At 37.6% G+C, this 16,542-nt stretch overlaps 2 protein-coding genes across 3 annotated transcripts in view; both read right to left on the reverse strand.

Annotated features, from left to right (window-relative positions):
• Positions 1-852, reverse strand: part of ddc (dopa decarboxylase) — a 13,241-nt gene extending 12,389 nt beyond the window's left edge. The window contains exon 1 of the mRNA XM_072461138.1: positions 765-852. The gene's annotated coding sequence lies outside the window, so the exon portion shown is untranslated. The remainder of the gene's footprint in view (positions 1-764) is intronic.
• A 2,932-nt stretch (positions 853-3,784) lies between these two features.
• The window catches only part of grb10b (growth factor receptor-bound protein 10b), a 31,124-nt gene continuing 18,366 nt past the window's right edge, over positions 3,785-16,542 (reverse strand). For both annotated transcript variants that reach the window (XM_072460118.1, XM_072460117.1), the window contains exons 5-16: positions 13,550-13,706; positions 11,071-11,186; positions 10,201-10,275; positions 8,475-8,612; positions 8,123-8,233; positions 7,884-7,982; positions 7,440-7,517; positions 7,229-7,345; positions 7,040-7,106; positions 6,872-6,959; positions 6,545-6,638; positions 3,785-6,473 (exon numbers count right to left, since the gene is read on the reverse strand). In XM_072460118.1, the coding sequence (XP_072316219.1) occupies positions 6,327-6,473; positions 6,545-6,638; positions 6,872-6,959; positions 7,040-7,106; positions 7,229-7,345; positions 7,440-7,517; positions 7,884-7,982; positions 8,123-8,233; positions 8,475-8,612; positions 10,201-10,275; positions 11,071-11,186; positions 13,550-13,706 (1,287 nt within the window). In that variant the 3' untranslated portion in view covers positions 3,785-6,326. The remainder of the gene's footprint in view (positions 6,474-6,544; positions 6,639-6,871; positions 6,960-7,039; positions 7,107-7,228; positions 7,346-7,439; positions 7,518-7,883; positions 7,983-8,122; positions 8,234-8,474; positions 8,613-10,200; positions 10,276-11,070; positions 11,187-13,549; positions 13,707-16,542) is intronic.

Consider the following 16,542-nt stretch of genomic DNA (forward strand, 5'->3'; position numbering starts at 1 on the left):
ATGTGATTTATCCAAAATTGGGGAGAGTTAGAACTGTGTGATTAGAGTGACCAGACGTCCGTCAGGGTCGGGTCAGTCGCAGTTTTGAGCCCTGTGATACCTGCCAACAGTAAAGAGGGGAATATTGTTGTTTCTTTGGCCAAAATAGAGAAAATATGACTTTAGAAAAGAACAGAAAAATGCACTTCATTCAACTGATAGAAGTCTCTCAGATAATATACTGACTCACAACAAGTGAGCCGCAAAAGAGGTGTGCTTTTAACACGTCCTACCAGACATAATCCCAAATGCTATTGTTAAACCCAGTTTACCTGGACACATTTCAGAGATGGACATAAAGATTTTATGGCAGTTACAATATTTAAAGATAAAAAAGGAAATAGTCTATTTTCTATACAGCAGTATTACAATTCTAAATAAGTGTCATTACTTTATATTTATCTATCTCAATCCAGATTATTTAACCATTTTTAGTATTTAAAAATAGATATTTCAACTTTTACACACGATCTTGTAAATAAAGATTTATTGAGCTTGTTTCCTTTTCTGTCAGCTGAATTTACAATTCAAATATTAGATAACAAATCAATATAAAGTAAAAGGTCTGATTGCTTAACTGCCAATTGACTATAACAGAATATTTTCCAAGAAATATATTTCAACACTACCGAAAAACGACAATATTTGACTTTCATTGCTCAACAGTTTGTATTTACAACGTTGAAAGTTCATGACATTACAGGATTATAGTGCGGTGTACTCACAGTTGCAGTTGTTGATGGTGCAGAATAAACACTGAATGGTGTTGGCTGAATCCTGTTTGCAGCTGGGCATCTGAGGCTCTGTTTGCATGCAGAAGGGCAGGAGACATTTACTCCTTTTATCTTACCACTAAGAGCCCCCTCCCTTCAGGCCCATCAGATCATCCAATCACAGCTCAGCTCTTCACATGCGTGGAAGACTGATTCATAATGTTACCTCTAGTTTGACATACATTAGTTACATTTACAACCATGAATGGACACATTGTGTGGACATTTAGTTTGTTTTTCAAACTGTACCAAAAAGAAAAGAAAATGACATGGGTTGTGATCAGATAATCCCATGAATTATCTAAATATGAGTTTAGTCAGAGATGCCTGTCCCTATATTCTAATATTTACTTGTGTCTTTTGTGACTGTAACAAAGTGTCTGTTTGTCTCCAATAGCACTTGACACTTTTCTCTTCAAATTATATTTCACACTTTAATTGCACACGGCACTTTAAGCATCAATTTGCACTTTCAAAAAGACAATTGCACATAATTGATTTTAAATATTTATTGACGTAATATCTGTCCTTTTTATCCCATGTTTAGATTTGATGCACAGGGGCACTTCAATTGAAGCCGTCTATCCTGGAGGGAAAAGGGAGACAGATGAAATCATTAGGGCAATTGGATATGTGCAATATATAGTGCAATATTTGTGTTTGAGGATGTTAAGGTGTTTGTGTGTTAATGTAGTTTCTAGTGTGAACTGTTAAATGTTCAATTCCTCTGTTCTTGTGTCCAGGAGTCAAAGGTTTTATGTATACATTTGTGTATAGTTAAATGGGTATGGGTTTATTTGTCTTTTATGGAGGTTTTAGGAAGTTTTATGAGCAAATGATGATGCTAATATCCCTGACAATCGTCTGTAGTTTTACCAAATTGTGTGAACAGGATAAAAATGGAGAAAAAACACGCCTGGAACATCATTCCTTGTTCTGCTGCTGGAGAAGACAGAGGCTGTGTATGGTCCTCATGCTAAAATGGCACAATTACTTTAATATAATTACTAAAAGACATGTTTTTGTTTCAACTGGAGGAAGAGGTTAAATAAAAATGTATGTTGATGTTTGAGTGAGGAGCTGAGTATATCCTTTTGCTTGAAGGATTGTGTAAGGATAGACATTACAGACAGTTCACGCTCACATTCATTCACTAGGGCCAATTTGGAGTCACGTCATGTCTTTGGATGGTGGGAGGAAGCCAGGGAACCCGGAGAGAACCCACGGTAGACCCACGGTCTCCACCCAAAGAGATCATGTGATGTTGGTCTGGTCTGGGAATCGAACCCATGATCTCCTTCTTGGGAGGCAAGAGCGCTAACCGCCTTTGCCACCGTGCACCCTCTTAAAGTCCTAAATCCTGTTTGTAATATATGACTATTGAGAAGGAAAACTCCTTGGCAAAACATCCCCCCCCCCTTAAATGTTAATAGTAATAGAGCACGGTGGATGTGACTTCTGCCTTTCTCTGCAGAGTTTGCATGTTTCTCCCTCTGCCCTGGTGGGTTTACCCTGGGCACTCTGGTTTACCCCATCAACCCAAAATATACACAACATAACCCTATGTAGTGTATGGAAATAGGACAAGCCAATTAAAAACAAATGTGCTGCTACTACTTCAACTACTGAGCTCAAATTGTAATATTTTATTAGTATAACATTTGAACAGCCCACAGTGGATGAAAATAAATAATAATACCAAAATGGCAAAAATATTTTCTGACCAAAAATAATACATGCATACAACAGAATGTACAATGACTCTGAATATGTCTGAAAAGCAGAATCAGGATCAGAATCCAAAAAGGTTTATTGCATTTCCATTACGCATGACTTTGCTTGACTTGTATTCAAATAAATGTGACACCTAGGCGTTTTTCAGGGATTCATTGTGCCAGTGTCCTTTAGAACTGTGTAAGAGAATGATAGTTTGTATGTTTAGGCCATCTAGTGTTAAAGCTGAAAACTACAGTTTAACTTGGCCATAATTTGTCAATGCCCCATCTCGTCAGATCTCGAAAGCTCAGCAGGACAGGCCTGGTTAGTGCTTGAACGGGAGACCACTGGAAAACTGTTGTGTCCTTGGGCAAGACACTTCATCCACTTTGCCTCCAGCCCACGCCGCGTATGCTGGTGTATGAATGACAGTGTGAGAGTGAGAGTGACTGTGGAACAACAGATAAAAATGAGCCCATGGCTGTTTACAGCATTAACATCTCATGTGTTCATTAACATGCACTGTCCCAACCAAATAAATGAGTCGCTTTTGTTAGTACAGCTATTGCTATTGCCATTCAATTCAATTCATTTTGGTAAAGCCAAAAATCAGAAACAGCAGGTGCCTCACGGGGCTTTCCAAAACTGTTATTCATAACAATGAAACGGTCATTGGTCAATAATAGAGAATTTAACCAACATTCACAGAAATTAAGGAATTGAGCAAATTGATAACTGCTCCATAGCATCCCATGTCCTAAGACCCTCGTTGGCAAGAAAAAACTATAAAAAAAAAACAGTGGGAAATAGTAGAAGCCACGAGGAGACAAAAGTGAAGGAGAAATCCACTCTCAAGGACGAACATGCTGCAGATGGTCCATGGACCCTACACTACCACCCACAGAGAAGGAAGTGATGAATTAGTGGTGGAAAGTAATTAATTACAAATAGTCATGTTACTTTTTTGAGTACATTTTAATGTACTTGTAATTGAGTATAATGCCATGTCATTGTAATAGTTTAAATTTAAACTCATAGGCATAACTGTGTACTGGACATGTAACTAACTAGCACACCGAGTAGTACAAGTACTTAACACACGTAATGAGGCAAATATTTAGTCAGTTAACTGTACATTTATGTCTCTTTCCACCACTGGTTAAAGTATTCTGAAATTCTGGATAATTTGTTTGCAACAGCCAATTCCTTAACCCACATAATTACAAAAGGTATTTAGTAGTAAAAAAAAAGAAACACTACTTTCTCAATTTATTTAGGTTTTATTCTAATTACAATAAAGAGAATATATCAATCCCTTATTTGTACAAAAATACCTGAAAAGGTTACACGTAATATACACCATTTAACCATTTACAAAATGAAGCAAAGCACACACTAAAAGAACAGACATTTCTCTTCATGATAGAAGAGCGGAGTTACCGTTTTCTTTTTGCATTCCCTGAAATAATTGGTACAACCGACAGAAGCTAAAGATAAAAACTTACTTCTCTTGTTTATGTCGTCCTTGTAAATACAATGCACTAAGGGGCACATGGTGTAAAGCAGAGGCATGTCAACAACATAAGAACACATTGCTTTAGTTTTCCATCATATTATGTCCTGTTTGTTAAGAATTGTGAACTAATTGGGAGAAATGTTAGATATAGTGCACTTTTAGTTTGGGCACATCATCCCATTTGATAACCGCCTACATTACACAAAATTACCAGAATAGTGGCGCACAAAGATGTTTATTACTCGTGTTTGCCTTTTGATTTTATATACAGTGAAGATGGACCACTAATAGCATATGACCCATTTTACTTTCTATCGTGTCATGTGGAACGTGATTAGTTCATTCATCTACATGTATTGGAATGATGTTAACACAATTGATACCAGAGTACAATTTCTGGGGATAACTTCATTAAAATTTGTCAAGGAATATAAAAAAAGACAGATGCTACGTTATCACAAAGTATAACAAAATGGTAATGACAAAAGAAAACGGTATCAAACAGCGTTGAGCAAAATAAATTGTACATGTTCAAGTAATCAGTTACATCCACATAAATAAATACACTTTGAAGAAATAATACTTTTAACATGATTAAGTCCTTGCCATTTTTAAACAAATAATGAGGACTGCGCACATGGTGACGGGTGAGGGACACTGATCTCTAAAAAGATGCTTTTTACATCAATTATAACGGACTTTCACAACGTTGTATCTGCATTTCTTGCCTCATTTTCAAGTATGTCTTAAGTGCATCAAAGCAGAACAACAACAGTGCTGAAACGTATTCATTTATTTAGTTTAGATACTGCAATGGAAAAATAAATGGGGTTTAAACTGATCGCCAAATGATATGGTATTATTTTAGATCGTAGTGCAGTAGGTAGTACAGTGAAGATTTTGCCAATTTTAATGTAGGACTTCAAGTAGACTTTTGAAGGAATGTAGTGCACAGTGGTGTCAAGTTAAAGATCACCAAATCTTAACCCTAAACCTGAATGGACAAATAAATGTGTAAACGTCTTGAAATCTAAATCCTCCAGTAAACAGCTCCCTCTGTCACATGCTAGTGGTTGTCCATCCATGGAGAAATGAACATACGTGTTATTCAAATATAAAGTCAGATTATTATGTTTCCTTATTCATTATCAAATGCCAATTCATGTCATCAGTTTATTAATGCAATTGTGTTCGCCTTGAATCAATAAAACATTTGTTGTTGTTGTTTTAGCAGTACTGCATGCTTATATGTACTGAGCTCATGGATAAACAAATCTGCAGAAAACAGTAGATGATGATCGTATGCAAACAGTGACCACATGTAAATAACAACTCATAAAAACCCTGGGAGCTCAAGAGAGGAAGATATTTGTACTCTCTTTCAAAAGATGCAGGCGTTAAGGGAGGGTATGTAGACTTTTTATTTTAAATTGCATAATTGTGTGTTTGTGTTCAGATACGAGATAAACATGATAAAATTTAGCTTTTGCTGATAAGTGTGTTGTTGTTTGTCAGGACAGTGAAGCGCAAAATGGGGATAGACAGTCCAGTTGATTTCCAGTTGGTCACTAGCTAAAGCCCAGCACTTGCACCAATCATGAACATTAGACATGGCCCGTCCAATTGAGAAGAGACACATGTATTTTGTCCTCAATATGCAACATGGCAACCCGGGATATGTTGTGATTGTAGCACCTTTAACAAAACAAAAAAACAGTATGATCTCATTCTACATACCCTCCTTTTAAAAACATGGCTCCAGCGCCTCCCGTCCTGTTTGGATTTTATTTGTCTTTACAAGTGTGCGACACTAGAGGGAAGTGTGGCACCACCTCACAGTTTTCACAGAGAAGAAACGCTCCAAAAAGGCCACTCCCAGTCAGTTTTTGAGTGCAAAAACTACAAGACAATCAATTATCCAAATATGACATTATTTCTTTTGAGGACGTTTTCTAAAATTGCTCAGAGTAGTCCACGCAAAAGCTTGATCTGCTGATTGTCTGCTTGTGGCACAACTTAAAATTGAGCTGTGCAAAAAAAAAAAAAAAAGAAGACTGAGCTTATTGGTGACTGTGATGCAGCGAGACTTATGGGAGATCTTGCTTTGAAATTTGTACTGATGTTGCCTCAATATCCATGCAAAAGGGGTCCTCGTGTCTTTCAAGAAGAACAAAAAAACAATCAAGTTCATTCATCAGCTTCTTCAAAGTCTTAAACAAAACGAAGAGCCATTTTGTTTTAGGCAAAATAGGTCAAGTGATTGTAGATCCCGCTGATTTGTGTCATAAGGCCACGACGGTGCACGGGTGTCTGAGTTTGCAAGGCAGTACTCCACGGTTGAGCTGGTAAAACTCCACCAGCTGGATCAGGTCTGTGAATTTGGTTGACCCGTCATCAAGGCTGAAGAAGAGCAGGCCGTCCTCTTCACACTAAGACAGAAGAGGATTATAGAGTTACTGTCATACGGATGTACACTGAAGTGTGCTAAATGAGTGCATACCGGTAGTATCTGGAAATGTTTGATTTTCTGGTGATGGCACAATGTGAGTACGAACGCCTTTGGGTTGCTCTGACTGACTCGTAATAGATATAACCTGTTAAAATGAGCACAATTGAATTTACACACTTATTTTGGCAAAAGTGTTACATACAATACATCGGACAAGTCCAGAAACATCTTTTCATTTTGTTTTATTGACATTTTTAATTTTGACATAAGCTGAGAAAGAATATGAACACAGATTATCACTGATATTTACTGTGGATGAAATCAAGGTGCCTCTTATTCACTTTTATGAATACTGACAGGAGGTTGTAGATGTCTTACCCGTCTACTTGCCCCTGTTGGTGGACAATTCGGTGAGATTCTTCTCTGGTTATCCTCCCATGAAACCACAGCTGGGCTATATGTATAACTAAAGAGAAATAGATGTATTCTTACAAACACAGCTCATATTATTCATTTAAACATAGTTATTTCTTTGTTCTATCTTACCAGAATTTAAGGAGGAGTGGTGTAAGGGACTATGGGAACCCAATACATTCATTCGCTGAGTCCTTTTCTAGAAATGCCATAAAGAGACAAAAAATATATATAATTTCAGCCACTGATAATAAGTTTGATATAGCTTGATTTAGGAGAAAATTGTTCTTGAACTGTTTAACAATAAATCAGTATTCTTACCCTCCAGGCTTGCCCTTCTTCCATAGCTGCACTCTGTGCCTCTAATGGATTGTCTATTACCCGGCCCGTCCGCCCTGAGAAATCCATAGCGACCAGAGAGTTTTCTGAAACACTCCTCTAGAGGGAGACAAAGACAAACACATGTTAACTAAATGAGAAGAGATAGAAATGATCAAGAGAACAATGTGAATTTGATTATTATAAAACTTACTACTGGTGCAGAGAAGTGCGAGAGCAAAGTTTTTCTTTGTTGAGGAATCTTATAATTCTGGTACAATACAATTCCGTACTGTGAAGGGAAGAGAACAAGTGTTTGACCATTCAGATAATAGAAAGAAAATGTACATGTTATACAGATTCCTCGCAGTGATCTGTCCATTTGTAACTTCACTGTACAGTTAAGCCAGAAATGAGAGTAAGCTTATATAGCACAGTATGTTTTATACCATATGTTGTAGCTCATCTGACCCACTCTATTCATTCAGGCATGGTGCCAGCAACATTTTTAATTACATTATAGCAGATAATAGTTGAAATATTAAACTTTTTTTCTAATTAACCATGTTTTTTCAGAACATACTTTCTGCAATATCCCAATACATTCCCATGCACATGTAATTTATACATTGAAACGATTAACAGAATAAAAATGTACCTTAAAAATTCTGAAGGCAGTCATCCAACAGGTCCTACCCTGTTCATCCTCAGCACACAGCATCCTCACATCTTTAAGCTCCCCTCTGCACTTATTGGGCTGTCATTCAAATGAAAGACACCAACATTACTCAACATGGCATTGTGTTCAGGACCTAGACAAGCTGTCAGTCACATAACGGCTCATAACATGCATTTCATTTGAGTGCTGCTGCCTCCCATCTGTCTGCAGTGTTTTACCTTGATGCAGAAGCCGAAGTCTGTGGGCACGCTGTGCTGTTTTTTACTTGAAATAACAGTGAAGATGTTGCCGTCGTCTAGATCTGCGAGTAACTGGAGATGCCTCGGCTCCTGGAGACAAAAGATAGAAGTTGCTAAATGTCAAGAAAATAATTATGTGAGAACATTAGTTGACAAATAAAGTGACAGTGGAAACTTAAGTAAAGAAAGGCTGCACGCTATTAGAAAAACAAACATTACGCGCACGAATGACCGCCCAGCGGTGCTTGGGTCATTCAGTGCTAATTAGTGCTAATTAGCTGTACTTCAACTCATTTAAGTTATTTTATAAGAAAGCAAGAACTAAATATACCTTTGAGGTTCCTTTTGTTGAACAGTAAAGACCAGAACGACGTAAAAACATGTAGACTTTCTTCCATGACTTTCTTCCAATTTCCTTTACGTATAAATACCCCTGCACCTCAGGACAGCTACTGGTTGCTAAAAAGTTCTGAAAAATAAAAAGTGAAACACAAATGTTAACTAGAACAAATATGCCCCTGCTTCAGATCGTAACCATAGAGACCAGACATTGTGCTTTTTACAAACAGTGGGACAAAATTAAACACGTTTGTGTCAGAATCAACAGATACAAATCTATAATTTTATAATCTATAGTTTATAGTACTAACTCGTCTCACTAAAGATTTGTTTCACTATATTCTTCACCAGCGTCATATATGCTCAAAGAAAGAGCATTTACTGTATCTCAACCATTGTGATTTAGAGCCAGTGCTTTGACTACTATTTTATTGACAATTTTTTGTATATGTCTTTGTTCACAGTCAGGCCGTTTTACTCTTGCACAGTACTGCTACCACACGCACACATCATAATTACACTTGAAGCAGTACCTGTAATTAACACCTTGACGTAGCTATTCCACATTCCACAGAGAAGACAAATGCGTAAGTATCAAGTCTTTGTTATGTAACAGCCCAACCAAAGAAATCTGTGTCCGTCACAGAACGAACACGCAGTGCTTTCCCACTGGCTGTCACTCAAGCCCAAATTATCTTGCGGGTGTCTGGACAATTCAAAGTTTGTGGTATTCATTTCACAAAATATTACACCGCGAAGTGGCAGGTTAAAATATTAGAGCTGATTTGGGATCTGGGGTCTTTTGGCCTGAAGATAAACTGTTCCAGAAACTCCAGAATATTAAAAGCACATGTTTCTCACTGTTTTGGAAAGTTTGGCTAGAATAGAACTCAAGCGTGAGCACTTCAACTCCAGCATGGAGCCCACATTCACACGCCATGCAAAGAAGACAAGTGGTTCTGTCTTTTAGAGGCATTGCACCTTGTTATTTTGCATAGACATCTATATCTGGTATCAGGATGAGGTGACAAGTTGTGCTGTCACAATGTTCTTTTATTATAGTGAACTGTTATGAATTAGGCATTTCTTAAAGATACTGACTGAAAAGCTTTGGGTACTACTGGTACAAGGAAAAATGGAACAAAAAACTGGTATCAAAAGATTATTTTCTAGTTTTGATACTTGGTGTGTCCTGGCAGAGCATTTTGGACAGATGGTCTACTACAAATGAACAAAAAAAAAAAAAAAAATCTCCAAAGAAAATGTATTTAATTATGAACATTGTAATTCTGTTTTGTCCTTTTAGACAATGATTAATACAATGGTCGTTGTTGTTCAGGTTCAGTTGACTACTGCACATAGAGCTTCTGCGTGTCTAACAGCTGCATCACATAGACTACTCACACATGTCCCATCTATTAACGCCAAAATCTCACAATGCATTTTTGTCTGACATGCCTGGTTTTGGGCAGTAAAGTACTGAATGTTCTACTTGCAAATGCCTAAATCCATTCTTAGCACATACCAACTGGTGGTGCATGTGCCGAGACAGTGGAGTCAACAGTGGATCAACACTAGTTATTACTGTGCGTGTCTGTAGACACAGTGTCTAAGGGTCAGAGGTGAGGCATGTCAGCATGATTGTACTGCGAGCTGCTGCTGACGGGGGCATAAAGTAAGCTCTGAAGATGCGTTAAAGAGGAGAGATGTGTGCATACCTGTAGGAGCTGAGACGGAGGAATCGTGCGGTTTGTCTCCTGGCACCATGCGATCATGTGCTCCGGGAAAAATGCCTGTTAAAACAACAAGACGTGTTTGAGAAGATGACATTTGGAGACTACTTGAAAATGTAGCACACGGCTCAGTTTTCTCTTGAGAGTGGCGTGACTTTTTGAAGGAAATATTAATATGCACCACTATTTTAGAATAGTCTGACACTTCACATTAAGCAATGAGTAAAATATATATATATATATATATATATATATATATATATATATATATATATATATATATATATATATATATATATATATATATATATATATATATATATATATATATATATATATATATATATATATATATATATATATATATATATATATTTGTATATATATATATATATATATATATATATTTGTATGTATATATTATGTTTGGTTTGTATTACGATTTTATCATCATAAGACGTCACAAAAGGGCAAAAAGTGGTGTCAATTTAGATTCTAATATGTTTATTTCAGTACCATTTTACATGAAACTTCACCTGTTTGTTGTCATCAGGTTAATGTGCACAATCTTTTCAGACATTTTAAAAACAACGGGAAATAGCAGTTTTAAAACAAATATAAATTACATATTAAAACTTTTCCTCAAGGGCTTTGGTTGCTTTAATAAAATACTACACTACTATTTTGCTTATGAATATCCAGCTTGACTGCCTGGAACGTAAATAATTTCAATGTATACTTATCACTTATAACTTGTCAATAACAAAATGTACTGAATGAATGAATTATTTTGTACGTAACATTTTTGAGCAATGACATGACGTGTTAACAAACGTCTTTAAAAAGAGTATTTACCAAAGGGTTTCTGAAGAATTCATATTTGGCATAGTTCTTCCTGAAGACAAATCTGCTGTCACTGTTCATCGTAGCCTGGACATGAACCACCAACTCATGATCCTCAAGGCACCGCTCTGAAAAAAACAGAGACAAACAGATTTTGTTTTAACATATAACTATAGCCCTTTTAAATATTTATTATGAGTAACTTCCTTTGTCACATTTTTGGAACTATGACTCAGACACTCTCTGGCAACCTTGTCTATACCACATCTTCAAGCGATAATCGTATACAGACATTATTTCAAAAATCATTCTGATCCACTGAAGGAAGGGCTTGGACACTGGTAAGACCAAGGTTCCTCTGTCAGTGACAATTAAAGCGAGAGTGATTCACCGAAGTCCTGTCCTTGCAGAATGTGTCAAATTTCCTCTGAATTTCAAATCAAATTGGCCATGACTCATTTCTTAACTTTATAACCGCTTAAAAATATACTGCAGAGAAGATTTTCTTTAGAAATTCCATAATTGGAATTGGAACACTGGATTTCAGAACTTTGTATCCGGGCTTCAAAGCTGCTGCTAACATACTTTCGGCAGCAAGGACGGGGGCCATTTCTAAATAAATGGATGACACAAACGCAACTGACAATCACAGACTGGACGGACACAAAGCCTGACAATCGAAAAATTTAGAAAATTATATATGAACTAAATTTGACACACTGGATTACATAATTAGGAGTATGTTAAAAGTTTGCGTTGTGTGTCTCTTCTGTTTTCTATGCAGGTTTTAGAATAGACTGAGGCTTTGCCGTCAGTGTTCAGGTGGATGTCATTTGTCATCTTGATTCAACTATTTTATTTATTTATTTATTTGCTGTGGTTTGTTTTTTCTTTACATTGTATCACCAGTAACAATATTTAGATTTTATAGCCATGTAATAAAAAATATAATTTTGCATAGTGTCTCGATTTTTCCATTCCTTTTAGACTTTAGGTGCCTGTTTGGTGACTCACTGTGTGTCGTGACTGTGATTCACCGCTCATCATTACCTCAGAGTGCCAATGTTGTGAATCTGTTTCAGACTAATAAGCACAGGTCAGGGTTAATTATCCTAGAAAAGGCCACTCCAATCCCACTCCATCATTTAAAAAGAGCAGGCAACTATGGACCAAAATAGGACAGGTGTAGACTAAATTTAGTTCCGAAGATGTTTATTGTGAATTTATGTATATATTGTAAATACAGCAGGTAGCAATGTAGAATATTTATCATATTTGTGTTGATATTATCATCATAATTTAATTGGAAAATGTCCAAAAACAGAGTTTCAAGCGTATGTACTAGTTTTGCAAGTCCTTAACTTGGATAAATTGTGTGACAGGAAGGCAACATAGTGTAAATTATTAGATTGTAGATTATTTAAAAAAAAAAACTGAATGCTGAAAAATTCTTAAAAAACAATAAGAAAAACATTAATGAAAGAAAAATATTAATACTTTTTATTTTTTTATTGCATTTGTAGAGTAGGTCAATTTGTATTTATTCTTGTATTTGCTTTGAAAAAAATACAACTGCATTACCACATAGTACGTAATCCTTTCTGACTATAGAGCCAAAGATGGAGGGCATTTATTTGGACATTAAGCTTTATCTCATCTTATTTGCTGGAAGTACTAAAGATAAAATCTAATAAATGGTTAGTTTGGAGCTGAAAAGATTATGGGTGCTGTACAGGTGTGCCGAAATGGAACAGAGGCTGTAATACAATAGACAGTAGCTCCGGGCCAAAAATGATGTCATTCACAACATACCAGCCCTAACTGTACTTGGCAGACAATCTTTGGCACAACGGATATGAAACGCATAGCTGCACGATGATGATAGATGGACATAAATTAGGATGGGTTTAAGAGGCTATTATTCATCCTTAGGTAATCTGAGTATTACTGTAATAAATGAAAAAAGTGAACCAGGCATGAGAAAATCGAACAAACATGATAAATGCATTAATTTTCTATAGGTTTTAGAAAAGTTTTTTTTTATTTTTTTTTATTATATCCTTTCTGTTTGACACACTTGAATACAGACTTGTCCTTTGTAAGCGTTTTATAATTGCCTTCTCCTCAGGGAAAATACACTCTCAGACTACCAAGGCGTTCTTTCCCTCAAAGCTTGACTCATAAAATATATATAAATCTACCACAAGATCAGGTGTCAAATACAAGCCAAACAATATTCAGTGGTTTTCATGGGCTCAAATAGCTGCATCTTCTGCACCACGTCTTTTGTAGGTTCTTACTGCAGTAGTTAATTCATGCATCACATGCATCATATCCCTGCTTGCATACTGCATACATGAGCATTCATTTTGCCTGGTGGCCGGCGTGAGAACATGGGTCTGCAGTTCTGTCATGGTGCATGGAAGCATATACATGAGAAAGAACCTGTGTTTACATGAGTCTAAAAGTGTCAGTGTGTGCTGCTTTGTACCTAGCCCGAGCAGAGGGTGGTGTTCAACAAGTGCCCAACTGTTGTCATCCACACAATGGCTTTTATAGACCAGGAGCTGGCACAGGTCCCGGGCCGTCATGTCAGCTGGGATCTCCACCACTTTCCTCATGCCGTCCTCACTGAAGATCTTCACAATCTAACCGGGAACACAGCAAAAATTAACTTCAAGCGTTTATAATTCATCCTCCGATCAATTATCCTTGACAATGTTCTTTCACTGATGCAGCCTAATGTGTGGGTGAAGCCAGCAATTTACTTCAAACGCCAGAATAGTATTTATTGTACATTGGCCAATACACTGTGCCATAGAGTGACCTGTAATTACAGCATACAATAGAAAAAACACACACTTAAGACTATGTAGCAATTGTGGCATTAAAAATCACAGACATACATTTCTTAAAGCAACTTGTTGGTGTAATGTAGAAGCAAATATACAGGTGCATATAAACGGTGCCTTTGCTAAATACAGATATCCAGAGCTTGCGTGCGAGGAAAAGACCGTGGTTAAGCAACTCTTTCTGCTCAATTATACGTCAGAAACGAGAGGGCAAGATAATTTCAAGACGATATTTTTGGTGACGTTCAGTTTAGAGTTCAGTCTACTTGGGGTCCGAGGCGGCACATCTACTGCAAACAGTTGAGCCGTAGTTTAAAATCAAATTAATAAACGGACAAGAGAAGATAATGAGATGGGTTGTCTCGCTCTGTTCTGTAAAGGCATCAAGTCCATGTTGACATTGTGAGGCCAGTATTAATCATACAAAATAAAAAAGTGTTTGTATCATGAAAGCATAGATCATTTCCATTTTGTGTGCGAAATGAATGAGCTACAGAAAGAGAACTAGTGCAGCCTACTCAATCTGCCGAAACATCCAGCAAGCTAAGCCTACACATACAGTATACATGCAAACTTCCCACAGAATACATAACGACAAAGACTATTTTGTTCCGCTCCCTCTGTGATAAATGCTAAAACCAAATGTACCAAAATCAAAAAGTCATGTCATATCCAACTGAACACTATCCACACACCAACAGTTCAGTCTATGTCCTCTTGGTTATGCGAATTACAAGGATTTTACAAGAAAATATGGTAGGAAGCAGCTTTCCATTGAATGAGAGAGTCTTACCTCCACGGCTCGCATTAGGCAGCAGTCCGGGGAACACGAAGGCATTTTTTGGAGTGCGCCTTGCTCCCCCTACTCAGACACACTTCCTTTAGAGCAGAGTAAAAACCCTCCAAAAACACCTTTACTCCCTGGGACAAAAAATGAAAACGCAGATCTTTATCCGGTAGTTGTGGGTTATATCCGTCTTAAAAAGCCCAGAAAGTCAAAAGTCTAAGTCTGTATATAAAGAAAAGCCGATATGACCTATGGTTCTCTCAGGACAGTGCGCTGGCAGCAGGTACAGTAGAATGCTCCCAGCACCAGTTCTAGTCTGACAACTATCTTTCCCTCTCCCCCTCTCTTTTTCTCTTTTCTTCTTCCCTCCTCTCTCCCCCTCTCTCACAAAGGGTTACAGCCTCAGCTACAGGCTTCAAGGCACACTGAATCAAACCACACGCCGGGCGACCAATCAGGAGGCAGAGGCAGGCTGATGTAATCATTCCCACACACACCCGCCGGTAGACACACAGACGCACAGTCATGCACAGACACGGCCAACTTTTTCTGCACTCTCGAAAGCCCTCAACTTCGGTTTCTCTTTTGCTTAGAACTGGGGTTTGTATGAGAGGGGCTGTGTGACTTGGGGGCAGAGGAAAAAAAGAGGCAAATCAATGTGCGATGTAGAAACTTTTGTAGAAACAGAAGTTGAACTTTTACAGAGTGAAAGCGCCATTTCATTCACAATTATTTGACTTTTTCATCTATACGTTTGAATGAGTAGCCGGTCTACACTTAACACGCTTTATAGATGTATACAATAGATATTATAACACAAATGCTCTCGTTGAAGTCATTCCATGATAGCTCCAACTTCAGACGTGTGTGAACAGGTGAATAGTCAATGTATAATCCAGGAATTATACCCAGTTCCACAGAAGGAAAGAGGAAATAGCAGTGCAAGTGGTAACACCCATAAAGTGGTAAGCTGTGAAGGCAGGAGAGAATGAAAGGGGAAAAAAAAGAGGTGTGTGACTCATTGGAAGTGTGTGAGTGAGAGAAAGAGAAAATGTGAGAGGGATGGGGTCGTGGGGAGGGAGGGAGAGAGGGAGAGAGAGAGACAGAGATAAGGGAAGGAGGGAGACAGTGGGGGAGCAAGGGGAAGTCTGGTGACACACTACAGCAGAATGTGTAGTATGAATGCTTCCTACTGTTAACTACATATCATAGGCTGCACAGCTGTCACTGCTTCCCCCACCTGACCTCCTCCCCTTTGCACTGCACGCACGCACGCACATACACACACACACACCCTGAACACACACAAACACCGAACACACACACACCAAACACACACACTCCGTAACACCCTCTGTGATGTCACACTTAGTCAGAGCGAGGGGAAAGCCCAGAGACAAGCATAGGAAAGAGTCAAAGTGGGGGTGGCGAGATGGCTTCGAAGATATCACTTTAATATTATGACTTGGATTTCAAATGTTTTGCAAACTGAATCTATTACAGACATCAACTTTACAGTGGTGTTCCCGGGCCAGTGGCATGGTTGTTGTCAAGTCTGTGGACTGCTGGAGTAGGATGTGGTTTGATTAAAACAAATTGCTTACATTTTACTTCCTTGTTCAGTCATGTATTGGAGAATTTGATTTAATATCCCTCTATCATATATATCCAGTTTCTATCTGATATTTTTGTAGAAGTCACATTTTTCTCCAATATCAAATGTAAAGCATTTTAGGAACAAGCCTCTATTTAACAGAAGAAAAAAAAACAGAAAATGTGCATTAGCAACTATCTCTACAGGAAAAAAGCACATTCTACCTAAGTGGGTAAATTTTGAGATCGTTG

This window comes from Eucyclogobius newberryi, unplaced genomic scaffold, assembly GCF_026437365.1.
Source record: "Eucyclogobius newberryi isolate DKJ021-1_F unplaced genomic scaffold, fEucNew1.0.hap1 SCAF_3, whole genome shotgun sequence".
Taxonomy (NCBI): Eukaryota; Metazoa; Chordata; class Actinopteri; order Gobiiformes; family Gobiidae; genus Eucyclogobius; species Eucyclogobius newberryi.